This window comes from Crocodylus porosus, unplaced genomic scaffold (assembly GCF_001723895.1).
Source record: "Crocodylus porosus isolate Cpor-Errol unplaced genomic scaffold, CroPor_comp1, whole genome shotgun sequence".
NCBI lineage: Eukaryota > Metazoa > Chordata > Crocodylia > Crocodylidae > Crocodylus > Crocodylus porosus.
In genome coordinates this window covers 4,478,583-4,497,115 of record NW_017728949.1, presented here as the reverse complement: position 1 = coordinate 4,497,115, position 18,533 = coordinate 4,478,583, and the positions used below count along the sequence as shown (strand labels likewise).

Genomic DNA, 18,533 nt, shown 5'->3' with positions numbered 1-18,533 from the left:
TATCCCCAGAAGCCTGTAATTCATGTCCTACAGTACACTGTAGGTGTGTTGATGTCCTTCTAACATAGCTCCAGAGCTCTCATGCCTTCTCTTTCCCATCCCTTTCCACCACCACCACCCCTGCTGCTCCATGCACTTTTTCTGTCATATATTTACATCAATTGTATCCTCTTTTTTGATCAGCCATATGAATTAACATTTATTCAGAAACTGGCCACTTAGGTTCCAATGCTTATATGTCACTGATGCAATCAGTTCTCTCAATACCTAGACATGAACTACAAAACACTCTCTAAATCATGATACTATCCTGACACCATGTCTATATGTCAACTGAAAAACCCAGTGAAGCTTTAGGAGAGGAAAATAAATTATGCCAATGTTTACTTTAAAACATAATACTTTCTTTTTATAACAAATTAATTAGTTACTAGTTGCTAACAAATGCTGAAAATTAATTTACTATATCTATTTAACAATTTTAAAGAATTATTACAAAAAGTACACTAAAACTCCTAGGTATGTGGACCCAGTGAAAAAGACGCTCTAGTTCTAGAGTATGAAAATATATACTCAATGTAAACTAGAAATGTTGACCCTCTGTCTTAATTGCTTACTGTACACACTTGCACCTCACCTTATACTGGTGGGAAAGTATAAGATGTTATTTTCACAGTACATTCTAACCAGAGGATGCATTTGTTAAGTTACAGGACGTCTGCTTATAAGGTCAGCAAAATGATGCCATCAGTGGTGATATGTTAACATTGTTGAAATTATCACAGACTGGGAGTAAAGAAGCACCTTGCGTCTGCCCAAGCTGCTCACCTGGCTAAGTCCTGCTCAGTGCAAAGAGTAACCAGTGGGCTCCTACTTCCTGATTTGCATCTATGTGGTTAGACCGAGGCAAGGGATAGGCAGAGCTTAGCATTACCCACCTTCAAGGGCACCAGCTAGAACACTGAGGCCACTTCAAAAAGGGAAAGTAGGCTTTTCAGCAAAAGAAGCAGTGCAGCTTACTTCTCCTTAGAGCAGCAGTTCTTGAACTCTGACAGATTGCACACCACCAATTTAAAACAACAGAACCTTAGGTACCACCAGCAAATTTTTCAGTTCAACCTGAAGGAAATTTTTGTCATATAAAGTAATTATAATCTGTTAGCACATACCACTGACAGGTTGTCTGTGTACCACTGGTGGTACCCATACCACAGGTTAGGAACCGCTGCCTTAGAGCAATGAAAAAAACAGGGACTGGACTATAACTCTCAACACCCCAGACTCATTCCTGTCTTGCTCCTGTGACTTATCCAAGCAATTAACACTGAACAATTTTAAATTAGAAAGGGTGAAATGAGACCTGGTCAAGAACTTTCTCTCATAATTATTAAAATCAATCCTATAAGCATGAAAATTTAAAATTTGGTTAGGTTTTTCATTTCTGTTGGGGAAAACAAAAAAACAAAACCAAAATATTTAGTTTTGAGTGGGTCAATCCAAATCTGAATATTTCAGTTAAAATGAATTGAAATAAAACTTTTAGGCTAGGGACAGATATTCAAAAAGCCTGAGCCTGAATTGATTCAATCTTTGCAGGTTAGTCTAACCTGGCTAGGCTAAATCACTTTGTAACTGTACAGACATCCCCCCTGAACTGAAAAAAATGCTGGCACATGCCTGCAATGGCTCAGGCTGGAAACTGGAGGATGCTAAAGCACAGGGCTGAGCTGAGCGGGGCATGGCCAGGCCCCGGCACGACACTGTGATTAAGGAGGGGTCCTTCGCCTTCCTTGATAACAGACCATTTATCAGCTCTGTTATCAGCATTTACCACCCCATCAGAAAAACAAGGCCTTGGTCATTAGTTCAAGCTCTTCTTAAACAGTTTTTTCCAAAGGAAGGACTGCAGGGACATTACCGGCTGAGTTGTTGATTAGCTCTAAAAAGCCCTATATCTACACTGTCCTATTTGCTTTACACAGTATTAGCTAGCATACCACATGCTGGCTAGGTCTGTGCTGTGGGAGAGAAGAGGGAGGGATCTCTGTTTAAGCAGCAAGGGGGACATGGGGAAGCCAGCAGCCCCTGCTGAACCTGCAAGTCTCTGTCAGAGCTCCAGCCATGGAGCAGAGGGGAGGGGCCAGCCCTGCTGTGAAGGAGAAAGCTCCATCCAGCCCAGAGAGTATGCCAGGATGCTGGGGGAGTCTGGTTTAGCTTAAACCAGCAAAGGGTCTGGGACAGACATTACATAAACTGGTTTGACCCAAATCATTTAAGTCTGATACGACGTTCAACTAGGTTTATCTCAAACTAGTTTCAGCCATTTTCAAACTGGTTTATATGCACTGAATGTCTGTTCTGTTACAGGTTTAAACCAGCTTCTGATCTCTTAAACAAGTTTATATGTAATGTAATGTCTGTCCCTACCCTTAAGGGTCAGTTCAGTATTAAAGAGCATTTCCCTATTGTCAGTACCGTGGCAAGGAAGTTTGGTGCCTGGGACAAAGCCTGCAGTGGCAGCCCACCCTCACCCTGTGCACAGATCTGGGGGGCACATGCCCCCCCCATGCTTGCCCAGGAGTGCATGCGACAGTGGGAGCTGCCCTCCCCCCATCCCCGCACCTCCCCAAACAAGCCACTTGCAGCTCCATCCCATGCCCTTCCCCAGCTGGGCAGTGCCTGTTGGCACCCCTTCACATCAGTGCCCTGAGCGGTCGCCCTGCTCGCCCCCCACCCCCCTTTGCTATTGCACTGCCTATTGTCCTGTGTTGCCTCATGAAAATTATAGTTCAAGCCCCCATTTTTCTTAGTAGGTTGCTCTCCTTAACCTGACCACATCTCCTGTAAGGTAGTACAGTCTCCCTTCTGACCAAGGAGTGTGATGCATATGACTGCACAAATACTATGATGGCAGATGCATCATGGGAGTTGCAGTCTGCCCAGGGAGAAAGATGGCATCAGACTTCTGCTCTATAACTGTCATAAAGCAATGCATGGCAGCAAGGTTTTATATGCAGTGTTTTGGGTCAGTTCAACAAACTCAAATGAATTTTTCTATTTGGAGAAGTGCCATGATACTCTGTTTCATTTTAAAGTTGTCAAAGCAAATCTTTTCTCTATTCCCAATTCTATTTTTTTTCTTATTTTTTCTGCAAAGAAATCCATAATTTCAACTTTTTGTCCTGGTATAGGATGAAAACAAAACTGAACTATCAGAATTTCCCACAGGTTGGAAATTCTTATTTTTTGCTCAACTTCAGATAGAAGACTCTCTCTTGCCAAGAATACAAGGACTTTTTGCTGAACTAACCCTATTAGAGTTTTGTGAGCATTCCTTATGGAAACCTGTCACACAGAAATCGCAGAACAGGGTTTATTCTAGTGCTTGTTTTATTCCTGCATGAATGTGCCTAAGGAATTGTCTACATAAGAACATAATCCCCCACTTGGAACATATTCCTTCAAGGTTCCTGTAGACCACAGTGAGAATTGGGAGATCATAAGGGAAGGTTTTCAAATGATCTTATTGTTCATTATAGGGCTCAGATTTTTTAAAAAGCTCATTTCCTATTTGGGCTCCAGAAGCAGACAGATTTGCAAGAGAACTCAGTAAATTTGATTCATTTTGGATACAGAGCCTTTTTTTCAAAATCTGGCCTCAGTGTTTTCTAATAAATATTTTTTTCACCAGTTTTCCCTAAGATTTTACTCAAGTCCTTGCATTTCTTTGTTGTAGGCCATCATAGTTCAAAAGGGGCTTTTCATGATGGCACCAGATCTTTTTTCCTCCCTGGTTCTTCTAGATCTGCCTTTCAGGTCAATCACTTTCTTACTGCATGGAATTGTGTCCTCAGGTGTCATCTCCCTTGTCAAATCTACCTGCTGCAGACATTACAGTTACCAGCTCAAGAATTTAAAAAGCAAAAGGAATCACCCATTTAATGTACAGTGGTTTTGACTGATCTTGATCTGTCATTACAGCTGATCTGCGCCATAAACTGATCTGCCATAGCTGACTTTTCCCTAGAACAAGAAGCCTCTCCTCTTCTCTTGTGCATATGTTCTGAACTTTAAAATGAGCTTCCACTGTTTGAAGGGACAGGGAACCAATTTTGCATTAGTAGTTTGATTGGTGCCTTATTTCACAGCAACCAACTTGCATTTCAGATAATTCTAATTCTTCAAGTTCTAAGTGTTAAAAGAGAAATATAAGGCATAAGTAATTAGGAAAGATCAACAATTCTGGCTTCCTGAGCAATTGAGCAAAAAATTGCAAAGATTAAAAATATACCACCTACTGGGTCCAATGTTACCTTTCCCCCTGAGCCACCATGCGGCTTGAACATGAGTTGTAGCTCATCAGTTCTACCATTGTAGAAAACAGTCAGTTTTTATGGAACACCAATTAAAGGCTAGCCAGTATTTGCTATGACGTAGGTATCTGTTATCATTAATAGCAAACACAACGAGAGAATGGCAGGCTGTCCTTCCATGTCCAAGGGCACGTGGTGGAATACAAGCATATCCAGGGGTATAGTTTGGTAAGTGGATAGTCATGGCTGCCAAGAACGGTATGCAGTGTAATCTCGAGTTGGTGCATAGGGCTGGTAACACTTGTTCTTTGGGCCTTGAGGATGTCGGGGAGTCATATTCATGTAGTCACTCTGGAGGATTCGGTTCTTCTTGTTTTTCAGCTGCAAGGGTGGGGGAAGTGTGAAAATAATTCTGCAGTTAGCTTTTCATGCATGGGATGCATAATTAAAACAAAACAAGCCAAAACAAGTGGTGTGCAAGAAGCTTGGTCTTCTCTAGTACGAAGCAAGTCATTCATAATGAATTTAGTTTTTCCTCTTTTTCAGTTAACAGTTGGCTGTAATATCAAACATATTCCCCACTCAAAATTATTTCTTCAGGTCCTGAATTAGGGAAACATATGTATTCAAGAAAGCATTGTAGCGTGTGCTTAAACTTAAATCAGTTGGTTTAGAAATCAGAATGAACGTTCATATACAATAATCTGTAGTATTTACCCAGATTTAGTGCAAGTCTTTCATTTTATCTGCTGAAAGAATTCTAATATTAGTTTGAAGTAGTAAATGCCCTAAACTATAATGCAAAGATTTTTGTGGATAATTATTGGACCAACTACATGTTTGGGATAGACTTAGACAAGCTTTTGGATACCACAGTACATTTTTCAGGTCTTAGTGTATATTTCCTGGACTGTCACTGCTAGAACATAACTTCAGAATTACCTTAAACTAGGACTACATTTTAGCGTCTTTGACAATCACATTCTTAGCTGATAGATGACTCAGAAAAAGCAGAAGCAAAAACAAATGCAATCAGCATGGGGTTCCCCTGCTTTATTACTAGAATTTTTTTAACAAGTTAATGTAAGCAAAATAGGAGTACCAGAAAATGCCTCTGCCTGTATGTAACTGTGCAGTTCTGCCCTCATATCTCTGTCCTGAAAAGGCAATTCATAAACTGTTTGAGCACCTGCTCAAGGGGAAAAGGAAGTAGAGTTAAACTTTATCTTAGTTATCTACCTATTTTGCCCCCAAACTATCCATATTATTAATAGACTTTTGCCTCATCACGCTATTGTGGGGCTGAAAAGTATTATTCCCATTTTAGAGATGCAGAACAGAAGCACAGAGCAAATTAAGTGACTTGTCTAAAGTCACAGGGGAAATCTGTGATCTCTTGAATTAATGGTCCTCAGCCTTCCTGCCCCACAGGCTGAATAAGTGGTGCAGGGCCAACCTGAAGGTGGGGTTGATCCACAGGCCTGATTCAGCATGAGTTCAGCACCTGGTATTGGTCTGTGGATGTGATGCAGTATGGGGGTCCAGCTCCATGCACCAGACCTCACCAGAGAGTGACTCTACAGACCAGATGCAGTTTTGGGGCAACTCTGGGTGCTGCAGCAAATAATGCCACAATCGATCCCCAACCCCCAAATTTCTGGATCCATGAGGAGCCCCACTGGCTAGGTAGCACAGCCACATGGACCAGATTTGGCCCAGGGGCTGGAGGTTGAGCAACACTGCCCTGAGTCATTTGCTAGTAGTCTAGTTAATAGATTATTCTAACCCAGGTCAAGCCCTTCTTAATTAATGACCCGTGAAGGGTTCCTACTTTTGGAAGTTTAAGTGGAAAGGGGGAGTTGCATACATCCAACTCAGTCTTCTCAGCTTTTCTATATCTCACTGAAGGCTAGTCTCTAGAACAATTTGTCAAAAACAGTGTATACCTGTGAGTTGCCTATATATACATACATAAAAGAGATTTTTAAACCTAGAATACTTAACTAAAAAAAATTGATCAGTAATTATCAGTACCTTGAAACAATAGCAATACACAAACAGCAGTTATATTTTTGCTGCCATTTTGGGATGGAGTTCCCCGGTTGTACACTTACTTGATTTTGCAGCTATTGAGGTGCCACAGAAATTAACAGAAAAAAATGGTGTTTCAAACATTAAATTCCTGATAGTGGTATGTGCACAAATTATTTTGTATTATAACCTTTGTCGGAAAATGGTAGCTGATGATACGGTGACTGCAATTCTAGCCTTAGTTATGTACTAATCTAATTGACTTGGAGAGGAGTTGCACAGATGAACCATGGGCATTTTATACATACAAGAGGGGCAAGTTAGTTACCATAAGATTTTCTGAATTTAAAATAGTAAATGTGACATTATATTTATGCAACTCTGTGACGATAAATTATATTACATATTATATCAGCTATACCACAGTATAGTCCACTGCATTCCCTGATTTTTACACATGAGGACTCAATGGCTCAGGAGGTCTCATCCAGTCCTATGTTCCTGTAACTATAAATTTAAAATTGTCTAGCAATTTTTACATGGCTGAAACAGATTTTGCAGGTATGAAAAAATGTGTGATTATAACAGAAAAAAAGGAGGCAAGGAAGTTTTTCTCCACAGAGGCAGAATTAGTACAAAAGCAGAATAAACCTGTGGCTGAGTTCAAAAACTCAGATGAAGTAGACTTGACCTGGCTGATAAGTATCATTTTAGGAAACTTGTTTAGATCCATCATTTCTAGGCAGCTTTATTAACATTCAAGAGCACTGCAAATATCTAAGTACTCAGACTACCTGTTATCTAGAGCAGGAGTCAGCAATGTTTTCCAGTGGGGAACTGAAATGACCTACCATAGGTCTAAGACAGGTGGGCACTAGGACCTGGCAGCCTGCATTGCTTCTCCCTGCCTCATGGCTGCATTGCAGCACAAGGGAGAGCCCCCACTCGATGACAGCTTGTGCTGCCTGACTATGACACAGTGTAGGGAGAGCTGCCCCTCTGCCAAAGACCCCACTGCATAGCTGTGGCATGGTGCAAGTAAAACCCCCCTGCTGCCAAATACTACTGAAGCCATGGCTCTGCAGGCCAGATCCAAAGGCTCTTCGGGCTATAGGTTCCCAACCACTGATCTAGAACAATGATTTCCCAACAAGATAAATCCAGAGATTTCGAACAGGAATCCATAGTGTTAAAAATATTCTGATCTGCTGTGGGCTTTCTGAGTTCTTTGCAAAAGAATTGCTCTAGTATTTTTCTTTAGTTAAAAATGAGTGAAAACTACGAACTAGCATTTTTGGAGGAGTGCCTTGAGAATCAGTGATGTAGAGCAATAGTTTTCAACCTTTTTTCATTTGTGGGCCCTAAAAATTTCAAATGGAGGTGCAGATGCCTTGGAAATTTCAAATGGAGGTGCATACCCCTTTGAATTATAAGTGTGGATATTCGCATATTTTTATTGATCATTGGCATCTTTTGCAGACCCCTTAGATATACTGTGCAGAGCCTCAGGGGTCTTCAGGCTACAGGTTGAAAACCACTGAGCTAGAGGATTACCAACAGCTACAGAAGCTCCAGGTAAAAACTTATTATGAGGCAAATGTAGCAGAGAAGCAGAGTTCAGCATGGTCATTCTTCTTTGGAAAGCATGTTCTCTTAGGACAACCAGTACATGAGCCACAATACCAAAAGCAAACAGCACATAGAAAATCATTCAAACTCTAAACTATGGATCTGAAATAACAGTATTGCATTAAGGCACAGCTGCCACTGGCTGTACCTGTTTCAGTTTTCCTCTGACATATTCAGAGCAAAGTGGTACTATAACCTAACTTTATATTTTCTTATGGCCATATCTGATCCGGTTTGGACATCATTAGGAAGCCTCCTTGCAACAAACACCTCTACTTTATGGCACAATTAGTGCAACTGTGACTTTGATAAGCAATGGAAGCGCATCCCAGTACACATGTTGGATTTAATCTGAAAAGGGGGAAATGCAGCCAGGTTGCTTTGTAATTAGTTGAAAATACATATTTAAACTCAGTGATACAAGGAAAAGGCAGATTGGAAGCAGAAAAAAAATATACAGCTACGTGGTACACAATATGGAAGATCACACTCCCTAGAATGTTTCACCTCCCTAGAAGAGGGCACCTGCTGCCTCCATGACAGCATCCCCTTCACCCTTCTCCTGCATCCTGCAGTTCTGGTTTCTGAGCAGACAGAAGACATTAAATCATTGTCCCTAAACTGGAGTTACTAATGAAAAAAGGAAGATGACTATGTAGGAGCATGGCAAAGACAGCATGAAAAGGCTGCTATGTAGGCACATAAAGCAAGGGAAAACAATATTCTCTTACCGAACAGTGAATACAGGCTACAGTTATTATTATACTGTAGATAGCAAAAACTCCAATTGCTGCTGCCATAAGCCAAAAGTATCTTGTAGACTGAAGTTCTGATTGTTGGAAGGGCACGTCTTAAAGAAAGAGAATAAAGAAAACTTCAAGTACATAAAATCAATACCTAATCTCAATTTATTTACTCATGTCTCAGCCATCTTCCATCTATTCTGACCAACAGATAAAAAAACATGGACAAAAAAGCAGCTAGATTATCAGTATATGATCTGGGGTAGAAGAATGTTGTCTTCTTTGAGACATCCAGTTTGTACCTGATGTTACTGTGGGCTCTAGCATTAGGGTGTGCACTGAAGGAAAAGAATATTGGACAATTATGGTTTCATGGCTTACCTCTCACATGGATGATAGTTCCATTGCTCTTGTCACTGCAGACATAAGGAGGTGGATACATGACCTCAATTTTGCAGAAGTAAATATCAGTGTGGTTGGGATTCATGTTTGAAAGGCTGAAGATTACATGCTTCTTTTGATCATCCTGATAACCATGGCAGGTGAAACCATTAGTTGACTGGGTATTGTTACCTTTGGTTATATTCCATGAAACAAAGCAGACTTCAACTGCACTGTCTGTTCCTTTATGTAACGAAGCTCTGAATTCCTTCCCAGTTCCATTATAAGTATAGTTGCAGACCAAAGTAGCGGTTTTGTTATCTACTCTGAGCACAGGACGCTGTGTCACTAAAATCTTGTTTTCTGGGTGGAATAATGGAAACATTTATTTAAAAATATAGTATATGACTTCAAAATCACACAACAATTAGAGCATCTGATCTGTGCTCCTGCACTAACTGAGATTATGATTCTACCAATAAATACCCTGACTACTAGTCTACAGTCAGCCTTGCTTGACATCATCTTGCTACAGCTTTTCCACTTCGTAGGAATAGTTAAATATACATTGGACTAGAGTGAGAGAGAGAGAGAGAATGAGCAAGGACAGTAGTACAGATGGCAGCCTGCTTTTCTTACCATTTAACTCATGAGGTCCTAGCTTCCATTCTGGTTATGATGCACCAGTTTTTTTTCATATGGTTGGATGAAGGAAAGTTCCAACCTGGAATATGTATATACCACGGGTTTTCTATCCACCTTATACATTTAAAAACATTTGTATTATAGACCTTGCAATACAAAAGCAGCCTTTGTAAAGGCAAATTGCTTCCTGGTAGAACACATTTCACTTATGCAATCCCATGGGATTGAATCTGGTATTGCTAATCCTAAATATATCCCTCTCACTAGCACCTGCAGGAAAATCTTAGCATTTTATGTGGACCAGATAATGACACAAGGTTGGTGGCATGTTAGCAGTTGTCACAGTAATGGTCTGCAAATATATTTTATAGCAAGGCATTATCCCCTTTGATCTGACTGGCCTAAAGTTTCCTGCATAAACAGGAAATGTTTACTGTCATCTCAGTCTCTGTACTACAATGTGTGAAGAGTCAAAACACTGAAAGAACTGTGCATGAAGCAGTCCTTCTACAAGGGAAGTGGTTTTTCCCACTTGATACCTTGCTTTGCTTTTCTGGAAAGAAGCAAAAAAAAGATTTAGCTCCTAAACCATTTTGGGAAAGGAGTAACTTACCAGGTGTAAGACTTGCCACAATCTGTTTTAGCAGGTATATGACCAAACAAATCTCATGTAAGGGTCACTTCTAACTGGGGAGTGATAAGGGAAGGTCATATTCACTTGGACAAAATGTTTAAAACATCCTTGCAGACTCTGGCAGAACTATCAGCACAGTCCTGGGGAAGGATAATGAGGACACCTTTTCCTGCCCCTGGTTATGCCCTCTACTGTAAAATCTATATTCCTTCCCCACTATCTTTGGGATCTAAGAATTCAAGAGCATTAAGAGAGTAATGGAGTATGTAAAAGCTCCCAGAAAATGAGAATTTAGTTTCGTCATATATAAATAAAAGCTTTCTGTATTTGAAATGTGATTGTGATTTGTCCAGATAAAGACAAAACTGAGACTTTTGGAAATTGTTTTGCACAAGAAAGGAAAGTGAGAGTGAGCACATTCACACATGCCAGGGGCTAGGGCTCTGCCCTGGGATGAGAGACGAAGTTCTCCCTCGGCCTGCTTTAGATCATGGTCTTTAATCTGCATCTCTCACATCTTACAACAGTGCCTCAGAGCTGCTGAACTACAGAGTCACCTGTACACTTAATCCCTACTCTAACTTGAGTAGAGGAAGGACTTGGACCTGGGTCTTCAATATATAAGGTGAGTGGCTAGACCATTTGCTTAATGTAGGTTCTCTTCACTTATGACATGCCAAGCCTCCACACTTGAAATGTTATACTGGACATAAGAAGTTTTCTCAGCAAAGTGTTGTCAAAACAGGTAGACTTCCACAAGTTTAAAGTTCCCAACAGTTCTAGTCAGATCTAAACATGTGACCGTCTGGAAGACCTTGTTCAGTTCCCATTCCTCAGCTTCCTAGTTGAATGGCAGGAGAGTGAGTGAAGCTCCCTTCATCACCCACCAATGAATTTCTAGAGGCGCAGAAGGGGAACCAATAGCTTTCAACATTGCACATACTGACCTACCAGCCATTGGAAAATATCAGTTGAGAAAAATAAAGGGAATAGCTGGAGATGGGGAGAAAAATGGAAGGTAGAAGAAACATGGAGCACCTTGAGAGGAGAGAAATTGTCCAAGACGGGAGTGGGTATGTCTGTCAACACCAGATACAGGGAGTGAATAATAGAAGCAACTCTCCCATTGGTACTCTGAATATACGTAAGATGACTACCTCCTCATAGGCAACATAGATTGCTAGCCACCTCACTACTGCCAAAGCTGACTACTCTCCCATTCTGAGAATGGACTGCCAGCACCCAGGTGTTTGTGCTGTTTGTGGAAGGGGAAAGTATGGGACAGCGAGACCTACCCTACTAGCTCTGCAGAGCCCTCCTCACCAGCACAGGAACAGAAGATTCTGGCCTCTTGCTCCACCATATCTAGCATCAAAGCTGCCAAAACTCAGAATTTTCATTACATCAGAAACTCCAGAATTTTGAAATTCTTTTTCTGGTTTGGAATCAAAATGTCTATTTTCAAAATCTCCCACAGAAAGGGCATCCCCCAAACACGGATCCTGGAGTCCAGTGCTTGTTAATGAGAGAGGTCTGTCAGGACCCACTCTGCAGTTCAACAAATTTTCATTGAAACTTGGATATTTCAGCGAAATATTTCAGTTTCATCAAATCAGCCTTTTCTGACAAAGCTAATTTTAATCAAGTGTGGTTTTAAAATGAGTTTGCACTTAGTTTAGTTAGGATTTAGCACTTTTAAAAATGTAGTGGCTGGTTATATTTTTGCTAGCTGGAAAAAATCAGCCATGATCAGGGTTGGTGTGCAAAATACCCTGCTTTTCTCTCTCCAACCCCCCAACAAAATAATTCTGTATTTGCCATATCTTGGTTCTAGGAATCCTATGGGGATGAAGTCTTTCCTCATTTTTGGATAACTGGAGAAAAAAGACTTTTGGCAAAATATCTGTATTCTTATTTGTTCTGCAGTAGCACCTGGAATTGGGGCTTCATGGTCATGGGGGTTATTTCCACATAATAAAGAGATATTTTGCAGCCCAGTAAGCTTACAGTATGAGACAGTATCCTTGAGCTGAATCTTACCAAAGCATCAGCAAACTAGAAAAGTGCTTCTCTCACAAATATGTATGAGAAGAAAGAGGATGCTGTGGGGCAGACCTTTTTAGGTAATTACTGTGGCAAAGAAAACCAATCTAATGTCTCTTTAGAGAAGCCACAGAAGGTACCATTTAAACTGGCTGAATGACATTAGTAACTTTCCACGGTACTTTGCTGCTGTAGCCTAGACTCATTCTGATGCATAGTATGTATTGCCAAGTAGCTTGAACTTTTCTACCTAATTGCACTGTCAGAGTATTTTTGCACCCACAGCAATGTGTATATAACAGCATGAGTTTAGAATCTATTGATGCTCCTTCCTAAGGTATCTTTCTTAAAATCATTTCCCACTTCTTGGACCTACAGCCAAATCTCTTAGCCCTGCAATGCAAACTAGGTGTTATGAGCATGTTCTGTAGTTTCTTATTCAGGCACATGGAATATAGAAACAACAGGGTGAACAAAAGTCATTTCATAGGTCAGTAGATACGGAAAGTTCACAAGTGACTTGTTCAGCCCTGTTTACAGGGTCTTCTATAAAAAGTGGCTCTGCTGTATCAAATCACCAACTCAGATCACATATGAAAGTACATATCTCCATAACAATGGATTGATGTGACTTTCCATATTGTGAAAGAAATTATTGTTCATGAAAGCAAAGTGCATTAGATGAGCCGTAATACAAGTGAGTGCCCCACTTAACTCACAGCTCTATCCAGGTTCCAGAATCTTGATCTGCTATAGTCCTGCTATCCTAGTCTTGTGTTTCAGTGTATTAAGGAAAGGCAGGCATGCCAAAATGTGTATAGTTCCACAAGAAAATAAGATTAGGCCATCAATTTCTTATTTTATTTGTGACCTGAATAGGATTTGAATAAATCCTCAACGGGAGCTAAACCAATAGGATTTCAAACTAGCACTCTAAAAGACTTGGAGGGATCAAATGTTGCGCCAGTAAAGTTCAGGTTTATCTTGTCTTTAAGAATTTTTTTCTCATAAATGTCATTTGGGCTTTGTAAAAAATGATGGAACGCTGAACTGTTTAGTAAGTGTTTTCATTTTTGTGTTTTTTCCCCATAAATAAGGTTATAATTGCTGTTCTCAAAGGTTGCTTTCAATTGTGCTATATAATCATAAATAACTATATAGGGTCCTAAATGTATGTGGCATTAACCAACCCAGAAAGCAATGGTTATGAAAAATTGCTGTCTACAATTTCAGAAATTGGTAAAGCCTGGAGCAGAATAATTAAAATCCGCAGGACATTCTCTATAGCAAAACTGAGTGCCTACGTAAGTGTCTGCAGGATCTTAGATTTTCTAAGTGATTAATGAACATAGTGTATGTAAGTTCTCTTAGAGCTTTGTTTACCATGTATCTTCATGTTTAACCTATATCATGAGAGGGGGTAGAACTTCTCATTATGAGAATATATTTAGCAGACATAATGTCAGTAAAACACTGACATTCTGATCTTAGATGCTTGCTGCAAGTGAAGATCCATAGAAGTCATGTGTTGCCAAGAAACAGAAATAGTGAAAACAATGTATGGAAAAATATTTTTTTCCAGAGCTTTCCATGACTCATCAGCAGGGGTTTAAAAATGGTCTACTTTTGATTGGTAAAATAGAGATGAAAAGAGTATTATTCTCCTTTTCTAAAGGGGCATTGACTTCTGTAATTCTTTTGCCAGTAGTAAGAATATGGGATGAGATTTTGATTGGTTAAACTGTTATTCTTTAAAAACAGAACAGGAAAAAGATGCCTTTGAACTCCTTGGGAAGGGGAAGAACTGAAGGTAACTAAAGAAGAAACTAATAAGAAAACAAGGTAAATCTATCCTCTGGCCACTGATCTGTGTTACTCAGCTACATTCAGAGTTTTCAAGGTTCTTGGATGGCTAATTCATCCAGCTGCTCTGTGATGTGGGGCCCTTTGGTCACTACAGATATCCATCCTTGCTAATCTCCCTTCCTTTATTTAAAGTACTGTATGAAGAAAGGTAGTCAATGCAAGGAGATATGCTACTGCTTTCATTAAACCCAGTTTTCAGTTTGCTGAGTCTGGGAGTTTGATCTATTCAGAGAAGAGGAAACATATTAGTGTTATCCTAATCTTGGGTAATTTAGTTTACCTTGTATAAACACCAGAGATCATTCAACATACCAGTTAGAGGACACTTTTTAACCCAGAAAAACGGTAAGCCAGCAATTTTTCTATAGTACAAGGGTAAGACCATGTGCATTATATGGTAGTGGGAATCCATAGTGTATTTACAAAATATATTCTGTGTAGACAAATATAACCACCTGCATCTCTGTTAGTCTAGTAAAATAATTCTCAAGCTGGAAAGACTAATAAGAAAAATGTTTTAAAACAATGGTACTAATACAAAGATTATGGTTCAGGTCCAGTAGTTGACAAAACACAGCAGAAATGGTCTAAGTACACTTGATCCTGCCTCAGAGGAGGGGTATATAGTAAAGGATCTCTTGAGATGCCAACCCCAATCTTACATTTCTATGATTTTAGGCGAAGCATCCTGTGAGGTAGGTTTTTTTCAGTAAGAAAATGGAACAGATTCTGCAGTTTTTAAGCAGACAGCATTCTCATTTATTTTAATGGATGTTTGACTGCAAAACTTGGATCACCCTTAATACTGACCTCTTATTAAGCCTCTCTCATCTTAGGATCAACTTTAATATTGTGCACTTATTAAGCCTCTATCATCTTAGGAGCTAAAGTGCAGATGAAATGAGCAAAAAATCAGAACCTGAATAAGCCTCAAACATATATGCTTCTTTAAGCATTTGTGTAGTCCCAAAGAAGCTATTATAACAAGTGAAATACTTAATTATGGCCGCAGTGTGCTTGTGTACTATTATACTATATAATATAACATAGTATATTTCATTATATACAGCATGCCACAATTCAAAAGATTTGCTTAAAAGCTGCTGACACCTCACGGATATTTTTTTAACTGTTCAACACCTCATGCTGCTGTCCCCTTCCTGTAGTCACTGTCATCTCTGCTAACACAGCTGCCTGCTGGGGAAATAATTATGATGTTTCAAAAAAGGAGTTTATAGCAACAGGAGAGGAATAAGGAGGAAAAAAGGAAATGAATTCTTAAGAATTACAAATCTTGAACAAGTTCAGTTCAGGACAATAGATTTGTGTTTCTTTTTTGCTGTAAATATACAAAATGATGACACATAGAGTAGACCTGACAACATGAAATACTTTGAGTTGATATTATCCTAGCAAAAAATATCATCTTTTGCATGCTTAGCATTTGATATACCCCGTGAAAAGATCTGGCAGTTACAAAGTTACTAAAGCTGCATTGTAGAGGTGATAATAAGACAGAGTAAGCACAGCCACAACAACTGAAATTCTAAAAAGCTTCAGTAACACTTCAGGGTTTCTAAATAGGCAAATAATCATTTTTGTTTTCAGAGGGAGATTGAGTTTTAATATCCACCTGTTGATTGTGGAAAAAACAGCTTGTTCTCAATAAGCAACTGGTTTTTTGCTTATTATATTTGTTCATTTTCAGTCCTACTGACTGGGGTCAACTCACAGGACAATCAGGGATGCACATTGGACTCCTGAACTTGCAAAAATATGCAAGGAGAAAATCACTTTCATAAAAACCATTTTGATACCAAAAATAAAGAAAATCTATCCAATGTTCAAAATTAAGAAATGCCAGAAGGCAAATGTACCCTAGGCTATGTTATGCCATTTCAAAACATATCCTAACCGAGGTTAAATAAAAAGAAATTCTGAAGACCAAATTTGGAGAACACCGTGATTTTAAAAAGTTGTATTTGTATCCGTTTTATCAGCATGAAATATCAGTTCCCATGCATCCAATTCCAATATAATTTAGGGCATTTGCATTTAAAGCTGCCCTTATAGTCCCAAAATAATAAAAGATGTAATGGAGAGGATCAAAATGGTTTACCTGTTACATCAACGACTTGAATGATGCTGAGAGCAGTGAGTATCCAGAGTATCATGGTGATAATGGTGGGCTGGAAACCTTGACCCCACCCCCTGAACGACCTACAATAGACTGCACCACAAGGCAACCTGGTGGGTTTAAGCAGCTCAGTCACTTGTACATTCTCTTTCTTCCTATTACTCCCTCAGTAGCACATGATATACACCCAAGTGAAACCACTATAATGGCAACATTTCAAACAGGAAGTTAAATTTTTTTGATGACTTTATCATTTCATGTTTAGGGAGCCTCATGTCTTTTTGTTAAAATGGAAAGCTTGTCTTTGGTTAACCTGCACATTATATGAGGAAATGGGAGCCCCTCTGTTGACATTAAGCCCCATGAGGGATCTAGTATTTGGGGTCTTGCAAAATTGTTTCTGTTAGATGGAGAAATAGAGGGTATCAGTCAGGTACATTTATTGGTGCAGTCCCATTGATTTATAAAGACTGTACACAGTGTCTTGTTTTCCTGAATACAGTAGCTCAGGCTATTTGTTTGTTCTTGATTTCCAAATTTGCCTCTCCTGTGAGTCATGTGTCCAAGGAGCCCTTTCTGTCTCCTTCTTCTCCAGGCCATGATCAGAGCTATTTGTCTTGCTGTTTGCAGTTTATAATCCATGATCTCTCCCTCACACAGTTTGTCCAACAGTCCCCTAGCCTTGGCCCCCTGTTTGCAGCTAGTCCCTACGAAATCCATCAGACATTGCTCAGACTTCACCATTAAGCCCAGTTCCTGGGATGATAGCTTCCTGTTGTTTCCAGGTGTTTTTACTTAAAAAGCCATTCAGTTTCTCCACATGTTTAGGCTAAAAGACTTGCTTGATGGCAGCCATTAATACCTTCCAGAGTAACATCATCCATCTTCTCTCTGCTCTTCACCCTCTTGACATTTTAAATGGTGACACCCTGTATGAAATCTCCTGGATTGAAAGAAAAGTTAAAATTTACACCAACTTAACTGCATGCACAGTGTCTTTCTGTTGGACATTGCAGCCGGATACAGGTAAACCTATGGGATCAGAGGGCCAGGGCTTGGGGACTGTCAAGGAGGCTTGCGGGGTAAGAGGGTTGTAGGGCATGTGTGGCAGGAGTGTTTGGAGGGGATATGTGTGGGGAGGGAATTTGGGGCATGTGTGGGGGAGAGAAAGCATGTGTATGTTCCCATGACACGGTGCGGGTGCCTACTGCCGCTGGGTGCAGTTGTCTGGGTGCTGGGGCTGAGGTGGGGCTGGAGGATCTGAGGCAGCACTTGGTGCCACTGGCAAGCCCAGCTCCATATTGTTGCCAGCAGGCTCCACCCAGAGGCACCTGCCCCTCCAGCGGGGGAAGGGAAAGGGGGCTCCTTCAGGGGTGGTGGGGAGCTGTATGGCCAGGCTGGTGGCACCAGGGGCCAGTGCCTGTTCTCCCAGGGGCAGGGGTGGGGTGGCCAGAGGACACTGCCCAGGGGTGTTTGTCTGGGATGCCTGGAACTGTGTGGGAGCCCTAGACCAGGGTGGGGTAGTGCCACAGGCATCCCCTCCTCCTCCCTCTATACCATGCTGTGGCTGGGCTCACTCTACCACCGCCCATGCAAAACAACCCCCACCCCTGCTGCTGGGGATGCCAAATCTTGGCAGCCATGGCAGCACGACTGGCACGGGGCTCCCAGCAGCAGCAGTACCAAGTCTCTGCCCCTCTTCCACCTTCCCATACCATCCCACCAACTGGGCCACAGAGGTGGCTCCTGCCCTGTGCCAGTCCAGTCAGGCTGCAGCCCTGTGGCCTGCACTCTGCTGTTGGCACAGAAATCTGGGAAGACATGTGCCCCCCAAACCTACTTAACACATGGCCAATGGCATTGTGTATGCCCATACACCCCCTGCTCTGCACACCCCCATGCCACACACACTGAGGGGCATGAGGGCAGCTGGGGGCCCCCTCTGATGCTGGGGGTGCAGGGGATTCCAAGTCAAAGTGAGGTGCACCACCAGAGGCAGGGCAGGTAGGGGACAGTAGGTTGGGAGTGAGGGACACCGGCAGGGATGGGCACCTGCAGGAGTGAGGGTTTGGGGGGGCTGTAAGTTAGGAGTGAGGGGCACCAATGGAGAT

The 18,533-nt window shown here is 41.0% G+C and overlaps 1 protein-coding gene across 1 annotated transcript; it reads right to left on the bottom strand.

Moving 5' to 3' along the window:
• Positions 1–2,685: 2,685 nt before the first annotated feature.
• Positions 2,686–16,542, bottom strand: CD28 (CD28 molecule). The gene is made up of 4 exons (XM_019554702.1): positions 16,405–16,542; positions 9,098–9,460; positions 8,705–8,823; positions 2,686–4,694 (listed from the first exon to the last, which is right to left on the bottom strand). Exons 1-4 carry the CDS (start codon positions 16,457–16,459, stop codon positions 4,554–4,556), a joined length of 678 nt encoding a protein of 225 aa, XP_019410247.1. The 5' UTR covers positions 16,460–16,542; the 3' UTR covers positions 2,686–4,553.
• Positions 16,543–18,533: the final 1,991 nt, after the last annotated feature.